Here is a 27,893-nt window from a genome sequence, read left to right on the forward strand (position 1 = left end):
GCAAATAATCCTTTCTTTTCTTTTTTCTTTTTCTTTTTTTTTTATTTAAAAAAACAATTATTAGGCACCTTCTCTCCAGTTTATGACAGAATACACCTTACCCCTGTTTTTGTAAGCAGACGTACTCTATGCATCCCAATCTAGAAGACCCTCTCCCCCATGGCACTGTTTTCTAACTACATTCTACAGTTTCTTGAATGTTGCTCAGGTATTTCCTTTATCTGCTTTCTCCCTCGGGTCTGGAACATGGAGGAACAACACAAAAAATTTATCTTAGATCCTATCTCCTTTCCATTATACTATCAAGATTCCAGAAATAGTATTTTATATATGCCCTCCAAATTTCTTGAGTTTCACTCAACCTATTCCAGTTTGTACTTCACCATTCCTCTGATGGCTGGTGACAGCCTGTGTGAGAAACTGGGCATGTAAGAGGTATTAAAAGAAAATAAATCTTGGGGACCCCAAATCACTAAGCTAAAGGGAAAAGTCTAGGTGGGAACTGCTTATGGCCAACCTGCCTCCCATTCTATTCAGAGTTACCCCGCTGCTCACTGACATGGATGCATATCTGATTGCCTCCCTTCAAAAGGCTAATCAGAAACTCAAAAGAATGCAACCTTCATCTGTCACCTATCTGTGACCTGGAAGCCCCCTCCCAGCTTGGAGTCTTCCTGCCTTTGCTTCAAGTTGTCCCACTTTTCCAGACTGAACCAATGTACTTCTTACATATGTTGATTGATGTCTCATGTCTCCCTAAAATGTATAAAACTAAGCTGTGCCCCGACCACCTTGGGCACATGTGAGGACTTCCTGAGGCTGTGTCATGGGCACATGTCCTCAACCTTGGCAAAATAAACTTTCTAAATTAACTGAGACCTGTCTAAAATTTTCAGGATTCACAGAGGCTATTCCTTAGTTTGTCTTTTAGCACCATGTACATTTCCTGTCTTATTGGGACTCTTACTTGGTGTCTAGGATATCACTTTTTACTTGTTCCTGTAGTCTGTTTTTCCCATTGTCTTGCTGGCTTTCCCCTGGGTGTTCATATTTATAAAAAGATGAAGGTAAACAGGGCAACATAGCAGGACCTTGTGTCTACAAAAAAAAAACAAAAACAAAAAAAGCCAGGCAAGGTGGCATGTGCCTGTAGTCCTAGCTACTTGGAAGGCTGAGGCGGGAGGATCGCTGGAGGCAAGGAACTCAAAGCTGCTGCAGTGAGCTTTGATTGTACCACCACCCTCCACACTGGGCGACAGAGTGAGATCTTGTCTCTACAAAGAGTAACAAAAATTTTTTTAAAATGTAAGTTTCATGCGCGTCCGTGTAAAGAGAGTCCACCAGCAGGCTTTTTGTGAGCAACAAGGCTGTTTATTTCACTTGGGTGCAAGTGGGCTGAGTCGGGAAAGAGTCAGCAAAGGGAGATAGGGGTGGGGCAGTTTTATAGGATTTGGGTAGGTAGTGGAAAATTATAGTTAAAGGGGATTGTTCTCTTGCAGGCAGGGGCAGGGGTCACAAGGTTCTTGGTGGGGAGCCCCAGAGATTTATCCAGGAGAAGGAATGTCACAAGGTAATGTCATCAGTGAAGGCAGGAACCTGCCATTTTTACTTCTTTTGTGGTTCTTCTGTTGCCTGAGGCCATCTGGATATATACATGCAGGCTTGGGCTCAGAGGCCTGACATTCCTGTCTTCTCATATTAATAAGAAAATCAAAACAAAATAGTGGTGAAGTGTTGGGGCGGCAAAAATTTTGGGGGATGGTATGGAGAGATAATGGGCGATGTTTCTCAGGGCTGCTTCGACAGAGATTAGGGGTGGCATGGGAACCTAGAGTGGGAGAGATTAAACTGAAGAAAGATTTTGGGGTAAGGGGTGATATTGTGGGGTTGTTAGAAGGAGCATTTGTCATATAGAATGATTGGTGATGGCCTGGATGCGGTTTTGTATGAATTGAGAAACTAAACGGAAGACACAAGGTCCAAATAAGAGGAGAAAAAAGGTATTAAAGGAGTAAGAATTGAGAGGACCTAGGACATCCAGTTAGAGAATGTCCAAGCGGGTTCAGTGTAATTATTTGCTTGGTTGGCGAGTTTTTGGGCTCTATCCTTGAGTTTTTTTTATGTTGTCACATACCAGGCCAGATTGATTTAGGTAAAAACAACGTTCTTCATTTAGAAATATGCAGAGTCTTCCTTTTTCAGCAGTGAGTAAGTCGAGGCCTATTCCTGTCTTTTTATATTAATAAGAAAAACAAAACAAAATAGTAGTGAAGTGTTGGTGTCATGAGGAGAACAGGAAGCTGTTTGGTCCCATTTGCAAATTGAATTTTGGGAGTAAGGAAAACTAGTGTGCATGTGCCTGTCCATTTAGCAGGTAAACACATGTAGGTAGAGGAGCCACAGAGCAATAAGAGACCTTGTGCAAGGCAAAACTGGAAATGCAAAGTGAAAAGATGAGAAAGAGTACTAAAAGTGGTGTCTTGTACCCAGACTCCTAGGGATCCAGCTACGGCGGCAGCTGTCAGAGGTTGTAATGGGGATGGATGGTGTAACTGCGTAGAGGGGGAGGTTCGATTTTCATGGTGTATGAGAAAGCACCGAGTGTCTATGAGCAACCTTTCACTGTTATTTATGGGGCTGGGTATAAGATGTGGTTCAGGACTTGTGTTGGGTGCTAAGTGAGAAGCTGGGTTGAAATCAGGCCCATGGGCAATAGTTACTGTTGGAGTTTCAATAAAGAGTGAATAGAGCTGGAGGAGTCGAGGGGCAGACAGTAAGTGTGAAAGGTGTGAGCAGGATATTAATGCTTGAAGGTTGTGAGAACTGTTGAGGGTAAGTGGAGCATAGCTTGTGCTTTTGAGGGCTTCCAGAGGTATTAAAGCGGCAGCTGCTGCCGCATGCAAACATGAGGGCCACCCCAGAATTGTGAGGTCAAGTTGTTTGGACAAAAAAGGCTACAGGGCGCAGTCCTGGTTCTTGTGTAAGAATTCCGACCACACAGTTCAGTACTTCAGCTGTGTGTAATGAAAAGGGTTGGTATGAGTTAGGGAGAGCTAGTGTGGGGAGCAGCTTCTAGGGCTGTTTTTAAAGAATGGAAAGAGGAGTGGGGAAAGGATTTAGGATCTATGGGGTCAGCTAGGTTTCCTTTTGTGAGTTTATATAATGGTTTAGTCAGGATAGCAAAACCAGGTATCCAAAGGCGAAAGTATCTAACCATGCCTAGGAAGGAAAGGAGTTGTTGCTTTGTAGAAGGGATTGGGGTTAGGGAGATTAGCTGGACACGATTAGCAGGGAGAGCACGTGTGTTTTTATGAAGAATTAAGCCGAGATAGGTAATGGATGAAGAAGAAGTTTGGGCTTTGGAGGGGGATACACGATATTCCTTTGAGAACAGATGTTGGAGGAGCAGGAGGATGTCCTGTTGGGAAGATTTGTAGGAGGGGCTCTAAAGTAGAAGGTCGTCAGAATATCGAATAAGGTGAGAAGCAGATGGACAGAAAGAAAGTAAATCATGAGAAAGGGCTTGACTGAAGTAATGGGGGCTGTCCTTGAAGCCTTGCGGCAGTGCAGCCCAGATAAGTTGCTGAGGCTAATGGGTGTCAGGGTCAGTCCAATTGAAAGCGAAGAGAGGCCGGGATGAAGGGTACAAAGGAATAGTAAAGGAAGCATGTTTGAGATCCAGAACAGAATAATGGGTTGTGGAGGGAGGTATTGAGCATAGGAGAGTATATGGGCTTGGCACCATTGGGTGGATAGGCAAGACAATTTGGTTGATAAGGCGAAGATCTTGGAACAGCCTGTAAGACTTGTCCGGTTTTTGGACAGGTAGGATAGGAGAGTTGTAAGGAGAGTTTATAGACTTTAAGAGGCCATGTTGTAACAGGCAGGTGATAACAGGCTTTAACTTTTTTAAAGCCTGCTGTGGGATGGGATATTGGCGTTGAGCAGGGTAAGGGTGATTAGGTTTTAATGGGATGGAAAGGGGTGCATGATTGGTCACTGAGGAGGAAGCAGAGGTATCCCATACTTGTGGATTAAGGTAGGGAGACACAAGGGGAGGATGCGAAGGAGGCTTTGAACTGGGGAAAAGGGTGGCAATGAGGTGTGGCTGTAGCCCAGGAATGGTCAGGGAAGCAGATAATTTATTAAAATGTCTCAACCTAATAAGGGAGCTGGGCAGGTGGGGATAACTAAAAAGGAGTGCATAAAAGAATGTTGTCCAAGTTGGCACCAGAGTGGGGGAGTTTTAAGGGGTCTAGCAGCCTGGCTGTCAATACCCACAACAGTTATGGAGGCAAGGGAAACAGGCCCTTGAAAAAAAGGTAATGTGGAGTGGGTAGCCTCCATATTGATGAAGAAGGGGATAGACTTACCCTCCACTGTAAGAGTTACCTAAAGCATCTGTGATGGTCCAGGAGGCTTCTGAGGCAATCGGGCAGCGTCAGTCTTCAGCCACTAAGCTGAGTGGGTCTGGAAAGGAGTCGGCCAAGGAACATTGGGTTTGAGCTCCAGGACCTTTAGGAGCAGTGGCGATGTGAGTCGGACAGTCTGACCTCCAGTGGGGGCCCGCACAGACAGGGCATGGCTTAGGAGGAATCTCGGGCTGTGGGCATTCCAAGGCCCAGTGGCCAGGCTTTTGGCATTTGATGCAAGGTCCACGAGGAGGTTTTGAAGGAGCCCCTGGGAGCTGTGGCTTGGATGTTATGAAGTTTTTGTATGCTAGAGACGTGGTTGTGGGTTGTCTTACAGCAGAGGCAAGTAGCTGTAACTCAGAGATGCGTTGTCACTTGGCTGCCTCTTCTCTATTATTGTACACCTTGAAGGCGAGGTTAATTAAGTCCTGTTGTGAGGTTGAGGGCTGGAATCCAATTTTTGGAGTTTTTTTTTTTAATGTTGGGAGCAGATAAAATGCATATTGAGAATAAGATGGCCTTAGGGCTGGGCGCGGTGGCTTACACCTGTAATCCCAGCACTTGGGGAGGCCAAGGCGGGCAGATCACCTGAGGTCAGGAGTTCGAGACCAGCCTGACCAACATGGAGAAACCCTGTCTCTACTAAAAATACAAAACTAGCCTGGCGTGGTGGTGCATGGCTGTAACCCCAGCTTCTCGGGAGGCTGAGGCAGGAGAATCGCTTGAACCCGGGAGGCGGAGGTTGCAGTGAGCTGAGATCGGGCCATTGCACCCCAGTCTGGGCAAAAAGAGTGAAACTCCATCTCAAAAAAAAAAAAAAAAAAAAGAATAAGATGGCCTTCTGGCCCTTCTGGGTCTAGGGCAGTAAAGCATCTAAGAGTTGTTGCCAAATGGGCCATGAACTGGGCTGGGTTTTTATATTTGATGAAAAGGAGCCTAAACACTAACTGATTTGGGAGAGGTCAGATAAAGAAAAAGGAGCATTAACCTTGACTGTGCCTTCAGCTCCAGCCACCTCTTTAGGAGGAAATTGTTGGGCAGGTGGGGGAGGGCTAGTCACGAAACAAAACTGTAAGCCAGACCAGGTATGAGGAGGGGAGGTGATAGAAGGATTATAGGGTGGGGGAGTGGAGGCCGAGGAAGAATTGGGACCTGGCTCGGCCTGGTGAGGAGCAGCCTGGGGAGAAGGGGAGAGGTCAGATGGGTCCGTAGAAAAGGAGGATTTAAAGGACTCAGAGCTTGGGGTGGAGACTGAAGGAACACAGGAGAGAAAGAAGAAAGATTTGGAACGAGTTGCATTGGGAGCAGAGACTAGGGAGGGACCAATGTGTGAAAGAATGCCTGGATGTCAGGCACCTCAGACCATTTGCCCATTTTTCGACAAAAATTATCTAGATCTTGTAGGATGGAGAAATCAAAAGTGCCGTTTTCTGGCTATTTGGGACCATTGTCGAATTTGTACTGGGGCCAAGCAGGGTTGTAGAAGAAAATAAGGTGTTTCAGTCTTAGGTCAAGTGTAAGTTGAAGAGGTTTTAAGTTCTTGAGAACACAGGCTAAGGGAGAAAGGGGAATGGAGGGTGGAAGTTTGCCCATAGTGAAGGAGGCAAGCCCAGAGAAAAGAGAGGGTAGAGACTTGGAGTGGGTGGTGGTACTTGCCACCCAGGGGAGGAGGTACTTGCCACCAAGGGGAGGTGGTACTTGCCACCAAGGTGAAGGATCAAGGCAGGCATCCCCGTGGTGATCAGACACCTCTGAAATGTGAGTGAATAATCAAGCAGGCGTTCCTGCAGTGATTGGACACCAAGGGAAAACTGTCTTCCCGAGTCTGTGACCAATGCCAGAGTTTTGGGTGCACAGATAAAATGTGTCTCCTTTGTCTCTACTAGAGAGGAAAAAACTGGAATTGGAAGGACAGGGAGATTAAAGGGTAGTGAGAAGGCTGGAGAAGAGAGTGAAAAGGCCGCTTACCCAATTTTAAATTGGTGAGATGTTCCTTGGGCTGATTGATGGGAGGACCCGAGGTCATAGGTGGATCTCCTCATGCAGTGAGGGTGAGGACAGGGGACCAGTTTCCCAAAGGAGTCCTCCTGTCCTGGGTCTTCAGCACCAAATGACACACACGTCCGTGTGAAGAGAGTCCACCAACAGGCTTTGTGTGAGCAACAAGGCTGTTTATTTCACTTGGGTGCAAGTGGGTTGAGTCCGAAAAGAGAGTCAGCAAAGGGAGATGGGGTGGGGCAGTTTTATAGGATTTGGGTAGGTAGTGGAAAATTACAGTTAAAGGGGGTTGTGCTCTTGTGGGCAGGGGCGGGGGTCACAAGGTGTTTGGTGGGGAGCTCCAGAGACATTATCCAGGAGAAGGAATGTCACAAGGTAATGTCATCAGTTAAGGCAGGAACTGGCCATTTTCACTTCTTTTGTGGTCCTTCAGTTGCCTCAGGCCATCCGGATGTATACGTGAAGGCTTGGGCTCAGAGGCCTAACAGTAGGACATAAAGAAAATGAGAAGAAAATTATCTGAAGGCTGGTTATTCAAAGTTAGGGTTTGCTATTTTTTTAAAATCTTACTGCCTTTTTCTTGCAGGACTTTTTTTTTTTTTTTTTTTTTTTTGGAAAAACAGAGTCTCACTGTGTCTCCCAGGCTGGAGTGCAGTGGTGCAAACTCGGCTCACTGCAAACTTTCCTTCTCAGATTCAAGCCTCAGCCACCTGAGTAGCTGAGATTATAGGCCCACACCACCATGCCGGGCTAATTTTTGTATTTTTAATAGAGACGGGGTTTCACCATGTTGTCCAGGCTGGTCTTGTACTCCCAACCTCAAGTGATCCTCCTGCCTTGGCCTCCCAAAGTGCTGGGATTACAGGCATGAGCCACCATGACCAGGCGTTCATGAAAAATTTTCATGACATTCTGTGAGGTGGGTGGACCATAATTTATTGTACCACATTTATTTATTTATTTATTTATTTATTTATTTATTTATTTATTTTTATTTTTTGAGACATAGTTTCGCTCTTGTTGCCCAGGCTGGAATGCAATGGTGCAATCTCGGTTCACTGCAATCTCTGCCTTCCAGGCTCAAGCAATTCTGCCTCAGCCTCCCAAGTAGCTGGGATTACAGGCATGCGCCACCACGCCTGGCTAACTTTTTTTGTATTTTTAGTAGAGACGGGGTTTCTCCATGTTGATCAGGCTGGTCTCGAACTCCTGACCTCAGATGAGCCGCCCACCTTGGCCTCCCAAAGTTCTGGAATTACAGGCGTGAGCCACCGCACCCTGCCTATTGTACCATATTTAGTTTCCCAATTTTTTGCTATATAATATTCCATGAATATCTTTGCCCAAAATTTTTGTAGATTGTTTCTAAGAATAGTTCATCAGCATTTTAAGACATCCTATTAATATTAGCAGACTGCAATCAGATTGAAGTAGTTCACAAATAGATGGGTTTTAGCCTGTATTTGTTCAATACTGAACTATTGTATGTATCAGGCACTGTTATGTATCAGGCACTGTTCTCAGCACTTGTAAAATGTATATGTGCTGCTGACAAGCATGAGCACTTGTAAATGAACAAACTAAAATCCCTACTCTTGTTAAAGTGGGGGAGGTGAAGAATTTTAAAAACATCTTTTTTCGTTCAACCTTCTCCCACAACTTATCTTTCATTCTGCTAATGGAAAATACTACTTTTGTTCTTAAATATGAAGCTTTTGTGTGTAAAAAGTATTAGAATCTGATGTTTTTGAACAAGGTTGGCAGTGGGTTGGGAGGAGGGATTGGAGATTGATGCGATAGGAATGTGAAGGGATAGCTTGGGGTGGATTTTATTTTTTTATTTTAATTTTTATTTTTTGAGATGGAGTCTTGCTCTGTCTCCCAGGCTGGAGTGCAGTGGTGTGATCTCAGCTCACGGGTTCAAGCGATTCTCCTGCTGCAGCCTCCCAAGTAGCTGGGATTACAGGAGCGCGCCACCACACCCGGCTAATTTTTTTGTATTTTTAGTAGAGACGGGGTTTCACCATGTTGGTTAGGCTGGTCTAGAACTCCCAACCTCATGATCCGCCTGCTTCGGCCTCCCAAAGTGCCGGAATTACAGGCGTGAGCCACTGCACCCGGCCGCTTGGGGGTGGATTTTTAAAGAAACTTTAGAAGAATGTAACTTGCCCAGATACCATGTACCGTTAATTTCATTTTCGGTTTTTTGAATACCCATGTTTGACATTTCTCCGTTCACCTTGATTAAATAAGGTAGTATTCATTTTTTAGTTTTAGCTTTTGGATATATGTGTAAGTGTGGTATGCTGTCTAATGAATTAGACATTGGTACTGTCTTTACCAAAACTGGACAAAGAGCAGGCAGATGCAAAAATCAAGTGACCCAGCAAACCAGACACATTTTCTGCTCTCAGCTAGCTTGCCACCTAGAAAGACTGGTTGTCAAAGTTGGAGTCCAAGAATCGCGGAGGATGTTTAAAATGCAGTTTCTCAGGTTCTCGCCACCCACCAGAAGTTTTGATTCATTGAGTGGTGGGAGAGGGCAGAGATATTTGCGATTTTAACAGCATTCTCTTGATTGTGATGCAGCTGGTTCGCAAATAGGTACCCTAAAGAAATGACAGGTGTTAAATTTAGGATGGCCATCGCTTGTATGCCGGGAAAAGCACACGCTGAGCCCAATTTATATAGGGGCTTTCGTCCTCAGCTCGAGCAGCCTCAGAACCCCGACAACCCACGCCAGCGCTCTGGGCGGATTCCGTCAGGTGGGGAAGGCCAGGTGGAGCTCTGGGTTCTCCCCGCAATCGTTGCTCCAGGCCGGAGGCCCCGCCCCCTTCCTCCTGGCTCCTCCCCTCCCCCGTGGGCCGGCCGCCAACGACGCCAGAGCCGGAAATGACGACAACGGTGAGGGTTCTCGGGCGGGGCCTGGGACAGGCAGCTCCGGGGTCCGCGGTTTCACATCGGAAACAAAACAGCGGCTGGTCTGGAAGGAACCTGAGCTACGAGCCGCGGCGGCAGCGGGGCGGCGGGGAAGCGTATGTGCGTGATGGGGAGTCCGGGGAAGGCAGGAAGGCACCGCGGACATGGGCGGCCGCGGGCAGGGCCCGGCCCTTTGTGGCCGCCCGGGCCGCGAAGCCGGTGTCCTAAAAGATGAGGGGCGGGGCGCGGCCGGTTGGGGCTGGGGAACCCCGTGTGGGAAACCAGGAGGGGCGGCCCGTTTCTCGGGCTTCGGGCGCGGCCGGGTGGAGAGAGATTCCGGGGAGCCTTGGTCCGGAAATGCTGTTTGCTCGAAGACGTCTCAGGGCGCAGGTGCCTTGGGCCGGGATTAGTAGCCGTCTGAACTGGAGTGGAGTAGGAGAAAGAGGAAGCGTCTTGGGCTGGGTCTGCTTGAGCAACTGGTGAAACTCCGCGCCTCACGCCCCGGGTGTGTCCTTGTCCAGGGGCGACGAGCATTCTGGGCGAAGTCCGCACGCCTCTTGTTCGAGGCGGAAGACGGGGTCTGATGCTTTCTCCTTGGTCGGGACTGTCTCGAGGCATGCATGTCCAGTGACTCTTGTGTTTGCTGCTGCTTCCCTCTCAGATTCTTCTCACCGTTGTGGTCAGCTCTGCTTTAGGCATATTAATCTATAGTGGAGGCTGGGATGGGTGAGAGAATTGAGGTGACTTTTCCATAATTCAGGTGAGATGTGATTAGAGTTCGATCTGCGGTGGTGGCAGAGGCTTACAAGAAACACTAACGGGACATGGGAACCAATTGAGGATCAGGGAATAAAGTGTGAAGTTGACTAGGAGGTTTTCAGTTTAGAACATGGCAGAGACATTCTCAGAAATAAGGAAGTTAGGAAGAAAGACCTGGTTTAGAGAGGAGGGCGAGGAAGTGGTTTGGAAGTGTCACTTTGGAAGTGCCAGCAGGTGAAAATGCCCTGTGAACAGGACTGGAGCTGAAAACAGGAATCAATTCCATAGATTTCCAGTTGATGTTGGAGCAGTGGAGAAGTCTAAGCTAAGGAAGGGGAAGAGGAGGCCAAGGCAAACACTTAGGAACACTTGTAACGAGGGGGTGGAAGAAGAGCAAGGAGCCAGCTGAGGAGAATGAGTGTGGTTGGAGAACCACCACAGCGCAGGGTCGCCAGAGCTGAGGAAGGGGAGGGAAGCTTCAGGAAGGAAAAGGTTGGCAGGGATTTTGAGTGTTAGGCCTGGTGTAGCAGAAGGAACAGAAGATTTAGAGCAGCGCTAGCCAATAGAAATAAAATGTGAGGCCCGGCGCGGTGGCTCACGCCTGTAATCCCAGCACTTTGGGAGGCCGCGGGGCGGATCCTTGAGCTCAGGAGTTCGAGACCAGACAACACGGCGAAACCCCGTCTCTACAAAAAATTAGCTGGGCGTGGGGGCGCGCTGCTCCCACGCGAGGCTGAGGCAGGAGAATCACTTGAACCCGGGAGAAGGAGGTTGCAGTAAGCCAAGATTATGCCACTGCACTGCAGCCTGGGCAAAAGAGTGAGACTGTCTCAAAAAAAAAAAAAAAACCTGTTTTGTTTTTCTTTTGGAGAAAAGGCATACAAATTTATTAGCATGCAGACTGGGAGAACCACAAGGTGATTATCCCTATTTTAAATTTTCTAATAAACATACTATTATTTATTTATTTATTTATTTTTTGAGACGGAGTCTGGCTCTGTCGCCCAGGCTGGAGTGCAGTGGCGCGATCTCGGCTCACTGCAAGCTCCGCCTCCCGGGTTCACGCCATTCTCCTGCCTCAACCTCCCCAGCAGCTGGGACTACAGGCGTCCGCCACCACGCCCAGCTAATTTTTTTGTATTTTTAGTAGACACGGGGTTTCACCGTGTTAGCCAGTATGGTCTCGATCTCCTGACCTCGTGATCCGCCCGCCTCGGCCTCCCAGAGTGCTGCGATTACAGGCGTGAGCCACCCTGCCCGGCCGGCTATTTTTTTTTTTAGAGATGGGAGCCTCACTATGTTGCCCAGGCTGGTCTTGAACTCCTGGAGTCAAGTGATCCTCCCGCCTTGGCCTCCCAGAGTGGTGGGATACAGGCACAAGCCACTGTGCCTAGCCATAAACACATTTTTAAAGGTAAAAAAAGGCCGAGCGCGGTGGCTCACCCCTGTAATCCCAGCACTTTGGGAGGCCGTGGCGGGCGGATCATGAGGTCAGGAGATCGAGACATCCTGGCTAACACGGTGAAACCCCGTCTCTACTAAAAAATACAAAAAAAAAAAAAAAAAAAAAAAAAAAATTAGCCGGGCGTGATGGCGGGCGCCTGTAGTCCCAGCTACTCGGGAGGCTGAGGCAGGAGAATGGCGTGAACCCGGGAGGCGGAGCTTGCAGTGAGCCGAGATCGCGCCACTACACTCCAGCCTGGGCGACAGAGCCAGACTCTGTCAAGAAAAAAAAAAAAAAAAAAATGTAAAAAGAGGTTGGGTGGCCGGGCGCAGCGGCTCACGCCTGTAAACCCAGCACTTTGGGAGGCCGAGGCGGGTGGATAACCAGATCAGGAGATGGAGACCATCCTGGCTCACGCGGTGAAACCCCGTCTGTACTAAAAGTACAAAAAATTAGCCAGACATGGTGCCAGGCACGTGTAGTCCCAGCTACTCGGGAGGCTGAGGCAGGACAATGGCGTGAACCCAGGAGGCGGAGCTTGCAGTGAGCCGAGATTGCGTCACTGCACTCCAGCCTGGGCAACAGAGCGAGACTTCGTTGTTTTTTTTTTAAAAAGGCTGGGCACAGTGGCTCACACCTGTAATCTGCCAGCACTTTGGGAGGCCGAGGCAGGTAGATCACCTGAGGTCAGGAGTTCGAGACTAGCCTCGCCAACATGGTGAGACCCTGTGTCTACTAAAAATACAAAAAATTAGCCGGGTGTGTTGGCGTGTACCTGTTATCCCAGCTACTCGGGAGGTGAGGCAGGAGAATCGCTTGAACCCAGAAGGTGGAGGTTGCAGTGAGCCGAGATCATGCCACTGCACTCCAGACTGGGCTACAGAGCGAGACTCCATAAGAAAAAAAGAAAAAAAAAGGGGGGGCAAAAAGAAACAGATGAAACCAATGTGAATAATTTATTTTAACACAATATACCTAACATATTTTTATTTCAATATCTAACCAGTATAAAAATTTACTTGTTTTGCCCTCTAGAGATAGTAAGCTCCTTAAGTAAACAGAAGTAATACCTGATTAATTAGAATTCCCAACCCTCATCAAGTGTGTGCTTATATAGAAGAAACCCAGTAAATGTTTGTTGATTGAAAGATATTAATACTCTTGCTTGGATGAGAGTGAGGAAAAAGGTATTAGTGTTGGCTTTTCACAACGCCTTGTATGGTTTATTGTTTAAGTTGATCAAAGCAAAAGAAAGACTGCAGGCAATGCTAAATATAACAAGTGATTTACAAATTAATTAGACGTAAATAATCATTTTTCATTAAAAATTAGTTGTATTCTGTCCATTTCCACAGAATTTTAGACAATGATTTTGAATAATCATATCTCCCTTATAGAGTTATTGAAATTAAATAACTGATTGGGGAAGATTCTTTATAATTATACAAAGGTATATAGGACCATAGTCTCATATCCAGAGTTCTGAAATCCGAAAACTAAAAGGTTTTTCTTTTTTTGCTATTCTTTTTTTTTTTTTTTTTTTTTGAGACAGAGTCCCTCTGTCGCCCAGGCTGGAGTGCAGTGGCACAATCTCAGCTCACTGCAACGTCCGCCTCCCAGGTTCAAGTGATTCTTCTGCCTCAGCCTCCCGAGTAGCTGGGACTACAGGCGTGTGCCACCACACTGGGCTAATTTTTGTATTTTCAGTAGAGGTGGGGTGTCATCATATTGGCCAGGCTGGTCTCGAACTCCTGACCTCGTGATCCACCCGCCTCAGCCTCCCAAAGTGCTGGGATTACAGGTGCGAGCCACCGCACCTGGCCAAGGTTTTTTATAACTAATTTAACAGCAAAATCTGGCCTAGTTATCGTCTTTATTTTCTTTTTTTAATGTGATTTAAAACTATTCATTTGTTTCACTATAGCTTAATAATTTGTTTGCTTTTCTGCTTCTAAGACCCTGTAGGGGCATTATATAACTTCTGGCATTTGCATAGTACCTTTACAAAATCCAAAAAAATCTGAATTCTAAACACATTTAGTCCTAAAAGTTACAGATAAGGGATTCTGGACTTGCAATTCTAAGTCTTTGTTCGTTTTTATTGCATTTTCTGAGCCAACATAACCATTATTTAAAAACAAGTTGCTATAGTAACTCTACATTACAGACCTCCCCCAAACTCAGCAGTTCAGAGCATGTATTCTCACTCAGGGCTCTGCTTCCTTGTAGGTAGATCTGTGGATCGGTGAGGGCAGTTCTTATTTGTATGCCTTATTCTGGGGCCCAGGCTGAAGGGGCAGTGGCTATCCATGATAAGCTTTTCTCAAGGCACCAGCAGAAGTACAAGAAGTCAAGGCCAACTGCATAAGCATAGTTCAAATGTCTGGTTATGCCACATCTGCTAAGATTGCATTGACCAAAGCAAGTCACATGATCATGCCCAAAGACTTAGGAGTGGGTAGTAGACTGCAACCACCATGCAGCCAAGCAAACTACAGAGCCAAGCCTATAACATCACTGGAGAGAGGTGTATTCCTCCCTTGGCCAGGCTGGGGGAGGGAGTGAATATTGGCTGAATAATAATCTAATCTACCACAGATGGTTAACAGAGGTGGAGTGGGATGGAAGGAGAAAAAAAAAAAAATCACCAAATGGGATGTATCACTACCCTTGCTCTTTTTAGCGTCTACTGCTTTCACAAAGCCTTTTATAGGGCTGGAGAAATGATTTGCTCCTAGTCTCTTAAAAACCAGAGGAGTCTTTTGAGGATGTATTCCTAAAGTTTTTAAATTAGTTTAAAAATTTTTTTTATTAATTTCAATTATAGGCTGAGCACAGTGGCTCACGCCTGTAATCCCAGCTAAGGTGGTGGATCACTTGAGGTCAGGAGTTCGAGACCAGCCTGGCCAACATGCTAAATGAAACCCCCATCTCTACTAAAAATACAAAAATTAGCTGGGCATGGTGGTGGGAGTCTGTAATCCTAGCTACTCAGGAGGCTGAGGCAGGAGAATTGCTTGAACCCAGGAGGTGAAAGTTGCAGTGAGCCATGATCGTGGCATTGCATTCCAGCCTGGGCGACAAGAGTGAAACTACATCTTGGCCGGGTGCGGTGGCTCACGCCTGTAATCCGAGCACTTTGGGAGGCTGAGGCGGGCAGATCACGAGGTCAGGAGATCGAGACCATCCTGGCTAACACAGTGAAACCCCGTCTCTACTAAAAATACAAAAAATTAGCCAGGCATGGTGGCGGGCACCTGTAGTCCCAGCTACTTGGGAGGCTGAGTCAGGAGAATGGCCTGAACCTGGGAGGCGGAGCTTGCAGTGAGCTTAGATTGTGCCTCTGTACTTCAGCCTGGGCGACAGAGGGAGACTCGTCTCAAAAAAAAAAAAAAAAAAGAAAAGAAACTACATCTCAATAATAATAATAATGTCAATTATAGGTTGGAATTTAGAGTTCGGTTACATTTACTATTGGATGTGATCCTTTAAAAACTCAAGTAGAGGCTTTTCCAGCCCATTCATAACATTAGAAGTTGGGCCGCCTGTCCAGGGAGAAGCTTTCAAAGTAACACTAAGGCTGATTAAATACTTTTGTAAAATAAAGAATAAATCACAAGCTCATTGGCACTTGAAACTTAGCAGTGCAGTGCAGATGCAGCAGAAAATACTTGTAGCAGTTTTCTCAGTGAAAGAGAAACTAGTCAAGTAGCTTAGAGACATTAAAACAAGCCACAAGCCCTTTGTGCTAGAGATCATGGTTAAAAGTCCCCTGAAGATGTTTTTCCACAGTAGAAATTTTGTTTATATTTATGTCTGAGAGTGAAAAAAGAAAATGGAATCAATAAGTAACCATGTTCTGCAGGAGTTTGAGGTTTTGTTGTTACATTGGGAAGTAGTGAGAGAAAAAAACGTATTAATTCTTTTCTGTTGGTACTTTCTTGAATTACATTTTTAATAAACTTATTTTGAGATTCTAAACATTGCTCCTGTGATAATTTCTGAAGTGCTGATGAGTAGAAGGTTTTCTGGTTAGACTTCTGTTCAGCACATCTGAGCTTCGAGATTATTTGTAGTTCTCCTGGGGCTTTTTAAATCTCTTTGTATATAATAGATAAATGCTAGTTTCCCATCAGAGAAGGATTTCTTTTTCCTTTTGTCTGATTGAGCAAGTGTCTTGAGATTAAGAAAATGGATATCAGTGAATTCAAGTGTTGTGCTCTGTCAGTTTGCAGCAGGTGACCAGAGAGCAAAAACACCAAAGTAGATTCTGTCCCTACTCCCACCTACTCCTCAATTCGGGTCCCATGAAAGATCCTCAGATCTGAGTAACTGTTGTTGTTTTTGTTGTTCACAGGGCTAAGAATGTTCACGGCTAAGAATGTTAAAAAGTCTCCTAGTGTCTTTTGCCACGCTGCCTGAACAGTGGGGTCATTGACCGCCATGCAATCCTCAATTGTTTTCAGCTGATACTGGACCAAAATCAAATCTAGCTTTGCCTGCCCCTTTCTTTGTACCAGTAGCGCTTGTTTGTTCACCAGGCCTGACTGAAGACCTAGCCCTGTTGCCTGCCTCTGCTTCCTACCGAGCCCCCTGTAAACAGCAGCTCTCCCAGGGAGGCTCACCTTGTAGCATTGTGATCTTTGGAAGCATCAAGGGAGGCACAAGATTTCTCTGGGTGAACTGGAAAAGACTTGGGCTGGGCATCAGAAGACTTGGGTTCTGGAACTGGCATTGTTTACACTCGCTCCGTAACTCTGTGCAGGCAAAATCTTTCACCTTTTCTGAGTTTTTTTTTACATGTCAGTACAGATTCCTTTCCTCATGAGGTTTCTTTAAGACTCAAATGGAAGAATAGATGTGAAAAGAACTTTGAAGATAGTATTGGAAAATGCTAAAGTGACTGCTGTGTTATTGATGATTTTTTACGGGATTTGTCTGAGAAAGCTCCAGTGTGACCAGTTTGTACCAGCTTGTATGGTTTCTTGTAATAACCGAACAGATCCTATTAGCATAGGGTAAAAATGGAAACTACTTCTTTTAAAATGACCAGTGGCTGCAGTGGCTCAGGCCTGTAATCCTGGCTAGTTGGGAGACTGAAGTGGTAGGGTTGCTTGAGGCCAGGCAAGACCAGCCTGGGCGATACAGCAAGACCCTTTCTCTAAATAAAAAACTAGCCACCCATGTAGTCCCACCTGCTTGGGAGGCTGAGGTGGGAGGATCGACTGAGGCCAGGAGTTCAAGGCTGCAGTGAGCTATGATTGCCACTGTACTCCAGCCTGGGTGACAGAGTGAGACCTTGTCTCTTAAAAAAAAAAAAAAAAAAGATTTGCATTATAGCTTATCTTTTTTTTTTTTTTTTTTTTTTTTTTTTGAGATGGAGTCTCACTCTGTCACCCAGGCAGGAATGCAGTGGCGTAATCTCGGCTGACTGCAACCTCTGCCTCCTGGGTTCAAGCGATTGTCCTGCCTCAGCCTCCCGAGTAGCTGGGACTACAGGTGCACGTCACCATGCCCGGCTAATTTTTGTATTTTTTGGTAGAGATCGGGTTTCACCATGTTGGCCAGGCTGGTCTGGAACTCCTGACCTTGTGATCTGCCCACCTTGGCCTCCCAAAGTGCTGGGATTACAGGCCTGAGCCACTGCGCCCAGCCAGCTTATCCTTTTTTAAAAAAACATAAATACTAGGATATTGAGATTATTGAAAATGCTTTTGGTGCTTCAGTTTTGAATTTATACTTAGAGCAGTTTTTGAAGTTTAAGATCTCATTTACTTCTAAGTAATAGATTTACTAGTAATCAAAATCGCTTCAAAATACCGTAATCCTCATTGCTGTAAACTCCTACGGGGCAGGTATGGAGTTTTATAAAGAGGCAATATAGTGTACTCTGTGAATTCCAACTCCTCGCTTGCCAGATGTGACCTTAAGCAAGTGAACTTCTGTGTGCCACACTGTTTTCATCTGTAAAAGGATAAAGGGAATATCATAAATTAGTTTGTTAAGCCTTAGTTTAATAATGTCTCTCTCTAAGTTTTACATATAAGTAGACAGTGTCTTTCTTGTTTAGTCAATAATCATTCTTATTATTTAATAGTATCTCTACTAAATTTATTGTATAAGATTATACTAATCTTGTTTAGTGCGTGGTAATCACTTCTGCTCATATTTAACCTATAAGCATAATATAGTTTATTTATATACCATTTATTTATTTTATTTTATTTTTTGAGATGCAGTCTTGCTCTGTCACCCAGGCTGCGGTGCAGTGGCGCAATCTTGCTTCACTGCAACCTCCACCTCCCAGGTTCAAGTGATTCTCCTGCCTCAGCCTCCTTAGTAGCTGGGATTACAGCCACGAGCTACCATGCCCAGCTAATTTTTGTATATTTAGTACGGACAGGGCTTCACCATGTTGGCCAGGCTGGTCTCGAACTCCTGGCCTCAAATGATCTGTGTGCCTCGGCCTCCCATAGTGCTGGGATTACAGGCATGAGCCACCGCGTCCGGCCTACTTACCTTTTATTTTTGCTTGCATTACCCTTTCTTTGCCTTGTTTCATTTGGCTAAGACTGTCTTGTTTACTTGCTTTGTTTCTGAGGGATTATGTGAGAGTTCTATGGGTTTTTCCATAATGGAGTGTACTTTTATTATTTTATTATTTGTTTTTTTGAGACAGGGTCTCACTCTGTCACTCAGGCTGGAGTGTAGTGATGCAGTCACTGCTCACTGCAGCTTTGACTTTCTTGGCTCCAGTGATCCTTCCACCTCAGCCTCCTGAGTAGCTGGAACCACAGGCACCCACCACCCACACCCAGCCAATTTTTTTTTGTATTTTTAGTAGAAACAGGGTTTCACCATGTTGGCCAGGCTAGTCACGAATTCCTGGCCTCAAGTAGTAACACCCATCTCAGCCTCCCACAGTGCTGGGATTACAGGCATGAGCCACTGAGCCCGGCCTCATGCAATTTATTGACTACTTCACTGAAAGTGAACTTGTATGGATACTCAAAAAGTACAGTTTGTATTGAATACATATTGTTTTTGCATCATACTAAAGCTTAACAGTTCTAAACTGAACTGTCATCAGGGACCGTCTGTATTGTGAAATCTTAATTTTGTCCATATTAAAAGACAGGAACAGGGCTGGTTCGTGGTGGCTCACACCTGTAATCCTAGCACTTTGGGAGGCTGAGGTGGGTGGATCACTTGTGGTCAGGAGTTTGAGACCAGCCTGGCCAACATGGTGAAACCCAGTCTCTACTAAAAATACAAAAATTAGCTGGACATGGTGGTGCACACCTGTAATCCCAGCTATTCGGGGGGCTGAGACACGAGAATTACTTAAACCCAGGAGGTAGAGGTTCCAGTGAGCGAGATCGTGCCACTACATTGCAGCCTGGGTGACAGAGCAAGACTGTGTCTCAAAATAAAGACAGGAACAAAGGTATCGATAACTCTAAGTATAGGTTAAATTCCCACAAAAATCTAGTTTTAAAAAATCTTTTTTTTTTTTTTTTTTAAAAAACAGAGTCTCACTCTGTTGCCCAGGCTGAGTACAGTGACGAGATCTTGGCTCACTGCAGCCTCTAATTCCTGGACTCAAGCCATCCCCCCACCTCAGCCTCCTGAGCATTTGGGACTACAGATGCATCCCACCTGCACCCAGCTAATTCTTTTTTTGTAGAGATAGTGTCTTGCTATGTTGCCCAGGCTGGAGACTGATCTGCAACTCCTGGCCTTAAGCTCTTTATTTTTTAAGCAAATTTGCACTGTGTTTTCAATTAATATGAATTTGCATTTTGCTGATCTCATGCTAGCTGACAATGGGCTGAAGGTGAGGGGAGGAGAAAGATGGACATGGTATATAAAAGCATGTATGATAAAGTGGAACGTCACCTTGGTTAAAAATGTGTAATGATTTGAATGATACAAATATAAGTAGTTAAGCGTTATTTTGAACTTGATACCTTTGCTGGAGGAAAAATTACTTTATGCATTTTTGATGAAAAATCATTAGAAGAAAAAAAATGGAATATTTAGAGGAAAGAGTATCCTGATGTTAAAAGTGAAAATGAAATAGGACATTGAGAAAATTTTTTTTATGTAAATGTGTATATGGTAATGTATTAATTAGTGTTAGGTATGTACACGGAATTTTGCCTTCTATATTTCTGAAAACCTTCTGTGAAAAGGAAGAGTTGAAATCCTAAAGAATTGGCTGATGGAAATTAAGGTAGACAGGCAAATGGGAATGTGGCCCCCCCAGGAGGGTGAACTCTGAGAGACACAGTCATCCCTGTAAATAAGGCTGCACCAAGATCAAAGGAGAGGCCTGAGGCTGGGAGTCAGGAGTCAGCCATTCTTTTTTTTTTTTTTTTTTTTTTTTTGAGACGGAGTCTCGCCTCGCTCTGTAGCCCAGGCTGGAGTGGAGTGCAGTGGCACCATCTCGGCTCACTGCAACCTCCACCTCCTGGGTTCAAGCTTTTCTCCTGCCTCAGCCTCCTGAGTAGCTGGGATTACAGGTGTGCGCCACCACACCCGGCTAATTTTTGTATTTTTAGTAGAGATGGAGTTTCGCCATGTTGGTCAGGCTGGTTTCGAACTCCTGACCTCATGATCTGCCCGCCTTGGCCTCCCAAAGTGCTGGGATTACAGGCATGAGCCACCGCTCCTGGCTGAGTCTGCGATTTCTTGCCAGCTCTACCCAGTTGTGTCATCTTAAGCAAGTCACTGAACTTCTCTGGATTCCCTTCTCCTTTTGTAAAATAAGCATGTTATCTGTCCATCCTGTCTTGGGCATTGTGATAAGGATAAGATGACATTATAGAATTTTGCAAAATTAAAAGTGCTAGACAAATGATTTTATGAAAATATAAAGATTAGGTTGAATTTGGTCAGCATAGAAAAAGGAATGTTGAGAACATTCCTTAAGATTACTCAGCTCCCTTTGCTGGAAATCAGAAGTCATTAAGTATCTTTGTGGTTGAAAATGTTTGGTGTCTCAGGCGGTTCTACTTATTGCTAAAGAGGTCTACCTTGAGCTTATAGTAAATTTGTCAGTTAGTTGAAAGTCGTGACAAATTAATACATTCTTGGTTTACAAATTGGTCTTATAAGTATTTGATTGGTTTAAATGAATTTACTAGGATTTAACTAACAATGGATGACCTGGTGAAATCCTATTTCAGACCTAATCTGGGAGCCTGCAAGTGACAACAGCCTTTGAGGTCCTTAGACAGCTTGGCCTGGAGGAGAACACATGAAAGAAAGGTTTGTTTCTGCTTAATGTAATCTATGAAAGTGTTTTTTATAACAGTATAATTGTAGTGCACAAAGTTCTGTTTTTCTTTCCCTTTTCAGAACCTCAAGAGGCTTTGTTTTCTGTGAAACAGTATTTCTATACAGTTGCTCCAATGACAGAGTTACCTGCACCGTTGTCCTACTTCCAGAATGCACAGATGTCTGAGGACAACCACCTGAGCAATACTGTACGTAGCCAGGTACAGTGTCAGTCTCTGAAACTGCCTTTGCCAGACTGGATTCACTTATCATCTCCCCTCACCTCTAAGAAATGCTGAGGGGGCTAGGCAGGCTTTCTCTACTTTACCAAATTTATAATATATTTGGTGAACTTCAGCTGATTGCTGGAGGACACAGGGCTGTTTAACACATAGGTGTTGATACAGTTCCTACCTAACTCACATATCACCACCTCAGTTGAAGCCTTCTCCAGCTTCCCAAGGTGTGCAGCACCTCATAGTTCATGTTGTTTATTATTTTACCTATCTTGCTCTTATTCTTCTACGGCTGAGTCCATTTTATTTACTGTATTCATTACCTAACAGTTCCTTTTAGTGCTCAGTAAATATTCATTATGATTGTACAATGCAATGATAAGTGTAGAAGTTCTAAGGGTTCAAAGGAGGGATTCAGGAAAAGAACGTAATCTGTGCTGTCGGACAAAGAGATTCCTCACCAGCTACATACAGAGACATGAAATTTGACTGCAACTCTACTAGCTAATCATCATAAAGTGAGAGCAGAGGCCAGGCACGGTAGCTCATGCCTGTAATCCCAGCACTTTGGGAGGCTGAGGCAGGCAGATCACCTGAGGTTAGGAGTTCAATACCAGCTTGGCCAACATGGAGAAACCCCATCTCTACTAACAATACAAAAATTAGCTGGGCTTGGTGGCAGGTGCCTGTAATCTCAGCTACTCAGGAGGCTGAGCCAGGAGAATCGCTGGAACCCAGGAGGTGGAGGTTACAGTGAGCTGACATCGCGCCATTGCACTCGAGCCTGGGCGACGAGCGAAACTCCATCTCAAAAATAAATAAATAAATAATAAATAAATAGAGAAAAAGAAAGAAAAGAAAAGAGAGAGAGCATGGATGTCCTGTGAGACAGTTGGAGTATCTATAGGATTTTTAGAGGTGGACCCAGAATAGAGGAAAACACAAGGCCAACTATAAGCTATCCAGTTGCACTAGGTGTGGGGTCAGATTTTCCTCTGTTAGGACCAGAGAGCAGAGCTAGGAACAGTGGTGGAAGTTACCAGGCAATAAGGTCTGGATCAATAAAAAGAACTTTCTCATAGCCTGGCATGGTGGTGCATGCTTGTAGTCCCAGCTACTCAGGAACTCAGGAGGCTGAGGTAGGAGGATTGCTTGTCTAAGAGTTTGAGTCCAGCATGGGCAACATAGAGAGGTTCTGTATTTTTTTTTTTTTTTTTTTTTTTCATTTTCCCACAGTTATGGTACATCTGGGCTGCCTTGTAGGCTTGTGTGTACTTTTCACTACAAACAGTCACAAAAGGCTGGAAGGCCACTCCAGCAAGATCTGTAGAGGATTAGTCCGTGAATTCTGCAGTTGAACTAGAGCACTGAATGGCCTGGAACTTCCTTTTACACTCTGAAGATTTAGGATTCTTCACTTTTCCCATCAGTAAAATTAGGTAATTTACTAGATAATTTGAAAATTCTTTCCCAGCTGGGAAGTTTTGATGTGCCCAGAAGCTAGGATGGGCAGTTGTCCAGGTTTGTTTAAAACTAGAGGTTCTAGAACACAGGACTTTCAGTTTTAAAATTGGGACAGTCCTGAGCAGTAGGATCAAGTCAGTTATCTACCAGAGTATAATCAAATTGAAATAATTTTGGATCTGACTAACCAAGTCTTATTCAATTAGTTGACATTGTTGTTTAACTTCGAGTACTATTACAGTTCTATATTGTTATAGTTCAAATAGAAGATAACATCTAAAGCATTTCTCGTTCCAAAGGTTAAATCTTGCCTTTAGCTTCATTTCTTCAACTCTAAGCAAATACTGTGATGAGCTGCTATAGCCTGGAAAATAGTTTTCCTTTTGTGGGCTGCTGTGCATAATCTCATTCATACATAGTAAAGGGATTTGAAGTTTGATGACAGAATAGTCAGAGAGCTGAAGTTGTGTTTGTTTTTTTAGCCCAAATATTTATTTCTCAAGTTTTTGTTGTGAAATGTTTCTAGCACATACAGAAAGTATGGCACATAATGTAATAGGCACCCATGTACCTATCACCCAGCTTTATTAAACCTTAACATCTTATTTGCTGTTTTTTTGATAAGCTTTTTTTGCTTCTATTGCTTATTGATCCTACACTAAATGAAATCCTAACTAAACAAAACAAGATTTTGCATTTAATTTGAAAAGAGACTAGTTATATGACAAAAAATTGCAGATAAAATTGAAGTGCTCCTCCCCCATTCTTTTTCCTCTTTTCTCAGGATAGTTACTGTCCTGAATTGGGTATTTACCATGTTTAATAAAATTGAGTATTAGGCTTACTATAATATTTATGTACATAAATCGTATCGCATTATGTAATACACTTGGCATGTTTTAAAACTTTAGGCTGGGTGTGGTGGCTCACGCCTGTAATCCCAGCAATTTGGGAGGCCGAGGCTGGTGGATCACAAGGTCAGGAGTTCAAGACCAGCCTGGCCAACATGGTGAAACCCTGTCTCTACTAAAAAAAAATACAAAATTTAGCCAGGCATGATGGCAGGCACCTGTAATCCCAGCTACTCCAGAAACTGAGGCAGAGAATTGCTCGAACTCTGGAGGTGGAGGTTGCAGTGAGCCAAGATTGCACCACTGCACTCCAGCTTGGGCAACAGAGTGAGACTCTGTCTCAAAAAAAAAAAAAAAAAAAAAGCCAGGTGCAGTGGCTCACGCCTGTAATCCCAACACTTTGGGAGGCGGAGGAGGGCGGATCACGAGGTCAAGAGACAGACCATCCTGGTCAACATGGTGAAACCCCGTCTCTACTAAAAAAATACAAAAATTAGCTGGGCGTGGTGACACGCGCCTGTAGTCCCAGCTACTTGGGAGGCTGAGGCAGGAGAATGGCATGAACCTGGGAGGCGGAGCTTGCAGTGAGCCGAGATTGCACCACTGCACTCCAGCCTGGGCGACAGAGTGAGACTCCATCTAAAAAAAAAACCAAAAAAAAACTTTTTATGGTTTATGTCTGAAAGTTGAAGAGAATTTCCACATATATGTTAGTATATGTTGCAAAAGAGACATTCCTATGTAGAATTTTGGGCATTCATGTATATGTAGATGCATGTAGCTCTAGCATTTGTTTTCTCTTGTGAATATATAAAAATAATTCTGTTTACAAACATTTGGTAGGTTCCAGTTTTTCACAATAACTGACAGTGCTGCAGTGACATACTAATTCATTAGTCTGTGTGCACTTGTGTGAGTTTCTCAAAGATAGTTGCTGTGATTGGATATATGGATCTTAGAACTATTTTAGAGATTGCTAGGATTCTTCCAAAGTGTATATTGCAGGCCAGGCATGGTGGTTCACGGCTGTATTACATCTATCTCAGAAAAATAAGAGAAGAAAAGCATGGGTGATCTTGGTGATTTCCCCCTTTCATTTTCTAAATGTTCTATAATACAGTTATTTAATAATTTTAAAAGCTATTCTGAAAAAGTAATCTCACGCTGTCACCAAAGCTGGAGTGCAGTGGTGCAATCTAAACTCACTGCAACCTCGACCTCCTTGAGACCAGGGTGGTCTCAAGTGATCCTGCCACCTCAGCCTCCCAAGTAGCTGGGACCACAGGCTCATGCCACCACACCTGGCTAATTTTTTGTATTTTTGGCAGAAATGAGGTTTCACCGTGTTGCACAGTCTGGTCCTGAACTCCTGAGCTCAAGTGATCCACATGTCTTGGCCTCCCAAAGTGCTGGGATTACAGGTGTGAGCTACTGCACCCAACCTAAAATATTTTATATATATATATATTTTGTTTGTTTGTTTGTTTGTTTTTGAGACGGAGTCTTGCTCTGTTGCCCAGGCTGGAGTGCAGTGGCACGATCTCGGCTCACTGCAAGTTCTGTATCCCGGGTTCACGCCATTCTCCTGCCTCAGCCTCCCAAGTAGCTGGGACTACAGGCGCCCACCATCATGCCTGGCTAATTTTTTGTATTTTTCATAGAGGCGGGGTTTCACCGTGTTAGCCAGGATGGTCTCGGATCTCCTGACCTCGTGATTCGCCCGTCTCGGCCTCCCAAAGTTTTTTTATATTTTTTAATGTGAGGAAAGGTCACAAAAGAATAGTATGCTACCTGAGGAATATCTCTGGAAAGGGATCAAGCATTCGAGGTTTTCTGTGATGACTGACTAAAGTCATGGAGTTAGAACAGCTGATACAAAAGAAACCAAAAAAAGGCCAGGCATGGTGGCTCACACATGTAATCCCAGCACTTTGGGAGGCCGAGGCAGGTGGTCAGGAGTTTGAGACCAGCCTGGCCAACATGGTGAAAACCCATTTCTACTAAGAAAAAAAAAAAGTCAATGGGTGTGGTGGCATGTACCTGTAGTCCCAGCTACTCAGGAGACTGAAGCACGAGAATTGCTTGAACCCAGGACTCAGAGGTTGCAGTGAGCTGAGATTGTGCCACTGCACTCCAGTGCAGTGTGACAGAGTGAGACTGTCTCAAAAAAAGAAAAAAAAAAAAACCACAAAAGCTCGTTAGCATGAGATCTTTGAGAGCATTCTTATGTTCTTATTGGTAATTGGAGTTTATATTATGCCCTTGTCATCAATAATAGCTTCAGTTATGTTTCTTAGTCTCCATTTGAAAAAAGAAATATTCGCTGGGCATGGTGGCTCACGCCTGTAATCCCAGCACTTTGGGAGGCCAAGGTGGGTGGATTACTTGAGGCCAGGAGTTCCAGACCAGCCTGGCCATCACGGTGAAACCCTGTCTCTATTAAAAATACAAAAATTAGCCAGGTGTGGTGGTGCGCCCTTGTAATCCCAGCTACCTGGGAGGCTGAGGCAAGAGGATTGGTTTCAAGGTTCACCTGGGAGGTCAAAGCTGCATTTAGCCAAGATCACACCATTGTACTCCAGCCTAGGTGACAAAGTGATACCCTGTCTCAAATAAATACATAAACAAAAAGCAAACCTATAAGCTATTTAAAGGACCTTGAGGAGAAAAAAAATAAATGAAATGGGTGATCTAAATTTAAATAGAATCTGCAGCTCTGGTTAGCCTTTGACAGTGTTGTTGTATCATTATAGTTATGAATTTGTTTTCTCAGTTGTGTTAAAGTGGAGTAAGGCAAAAAAGAACTTGAAATCTCAACGACCTCCAGAGAAACATGCTAGCTTTTGCATGAGTAAAATCTCTTAGGCACAAATATTAATAATATGTTAAGAAACTTTAGGCTTAAGCCTAACATAACAGCCCCATAAGTGTTCAGTATTATCTCTAACCAGTTATGTCAACTGTTTGTGGAAATGACAGCCTTTCTTGGCATTAGAGGAATGGTTAAACCTCTGACTCCAGGGAATCACAAAGCTTGGTCAGATGCTGAATGGAATTATGTGTGCTGTTGGAAGCATGTTCCCTATGATTAATAAATGTTTTCAAGTTTTCCACTTAACTTGCCAGTTCTTTGGTTAAGCCACTCTTCTAGTCCTGTCCTACAGAGCAGGCTTAGAGCCCCACATTTCTCATTGTAGAAATTCAAACAATATCCATTAAGTCATCTTTTTTTTTTTTTTTTTTTTTGCCCATTAAGTCTTAAAGGATTAATACATTTTCTTTCCTTTTTTTTTTTTTTTTTTTGAAACGGAGCCTCCCTCTGTCGCCCAGGCTGGAGTTCAGTTGTGCGATCTCGGCTCACTGCAGCCTCTGCCTCCCAGGTTCAAGCGATTCTCCTGCCTTAGTCTCCCGAGTAGTTGGGATTAACAGGGTTGTGCCACCACACCTGGCTAATTTTAGTATTTTAGATAGAGATGGGGTTTCACCATGTTGGTCAGGCTGGTCTCGAACTCCTGACCTCAAGTGATCTGCCCACCTAGGCCTCTCAAAGTGTTGGGATTACAGGCATGAACCACCGTGCCTGCCAATACATTTTCTTACAAATATTAATTATTGAAAAAATGTATTTTAAGTAAATATTCAGACTATAAATATATCAGCATAATTGAATACATCATAACCACGTAGGCATGTTAACTGCTTACATGCGTGCATGAAATATTAAGGGAAAAGGGCAGAATATAATATTTGTAAACACAACTATGTATACCTGTGTGTATATATTGAAAAACGTTAGCATTTGGGGTGTTGTAAAAATAAGTTTCTGTTTTCTTTATAAAATTACCTAAATTCATATTCAACTACACACAATTATAAACTTAATTGTAGAGCTAGGTGTGGTGGCTCATGTCTGTATTCCTAGTACTTTGGGAGGCTGAGGCAGGAGGATCCCTTGAGGCCAGGAGTTTGAGACTAGCTTGGGTGACATAGCGCGATCTTGTCTCTACAAAAAAAAAAAGTGAAAATTAGTGGGGTGTGGTAGTGTGCTTCTATGGTCCCAGCTACTTGGGAAGCTGAGGCAGGAGGATTGCTTGAGACTAGGAGGTCGAGGCTGCAGTGAGCTGTAATCATGCCACTGCACTTCAACCTGGGCAGCAAAGTGAGACCCTGCCTCAAAAAAAGAAAAAAATGTGTGGCAAAAACTGCCATGAACAAAGTCCAAAACAAACTAGGACAAAGGCTTGAAATATATGACAGATATATCCCAATATACATAGAATTCTTATGAAATTAAAAGGAACATGAACAACTTAACTCAGTAGCAAAGGTTACAAGCAATATTTATGGAGTAAGAAATAGAAATGGCAATAAATATATGAAAAGCCTAGTTGATCAGCTTTACTAATAGGGATAAAAATTAAAACTTCACTTCTTACCTGTCAGTGAGTTAAAATTGATACACTGCTGCTGAGGTTGTAGGGAAATAGGCTTTCTTGTATGCTGTGTTCTTTGGAGTTAAGTTAGTATT

General features: G+C 44.2%; 1 protein-coding gene across 11 annotated transcripts in view; it reads left to right on the forward strand.

Annotated features, from left to right (window-relative positions):
- Positions 1-9,168: 9,168 nt before the first annotated feature.
- Positions 9,169-27,893, forward strand: part of PSEN1 (presenilin 1) — an 81,153-nt gene continuing 62,428 nt past the window's right edge. The window contains exons 1-3 of one of the 11 annotated variants that reach the window (XM_016926347.4): positions 9,169-9,314; positions 20,724-20,805; positions 20,896-21,023. In XM_016926347.4, the coding sequence (XP_016781836.1) occupies positions 20,949-21,023 (75 nt within the window). In that variant the 5' untranslated portion in view covers positions 9,169-9,314; positions 20,724-20,805; positions 20,896-20,948. Of the gene's footprint in view, positions 9,450-9,480; positions 10,090-10,964; positions 11,006-20,723; positions 20,806-20,895; positions 21,036-27,893 lie in introns of those variants that run through there. The other 10 variants (XM_016926341.4, XM_063793652.1, XM_063793653.1 and 7 more) reach the window with 10 other exon arrangements.

The sequence above is a fragment of the Pan troglodytes genome, chromosome 15 (assembly GCF_028858775.2).
Source record: "Pan troglodytes isolate AG18354 chromosome 15, NHGRI_mPanTro3-v2.0_pri, whole genome shotgun sequence".
Lineage (NCBI taxonomy): Eukaryota > Metazoa > Chordata > Mammalia > Primates > Hominidae > Pan > Pan troglodytes.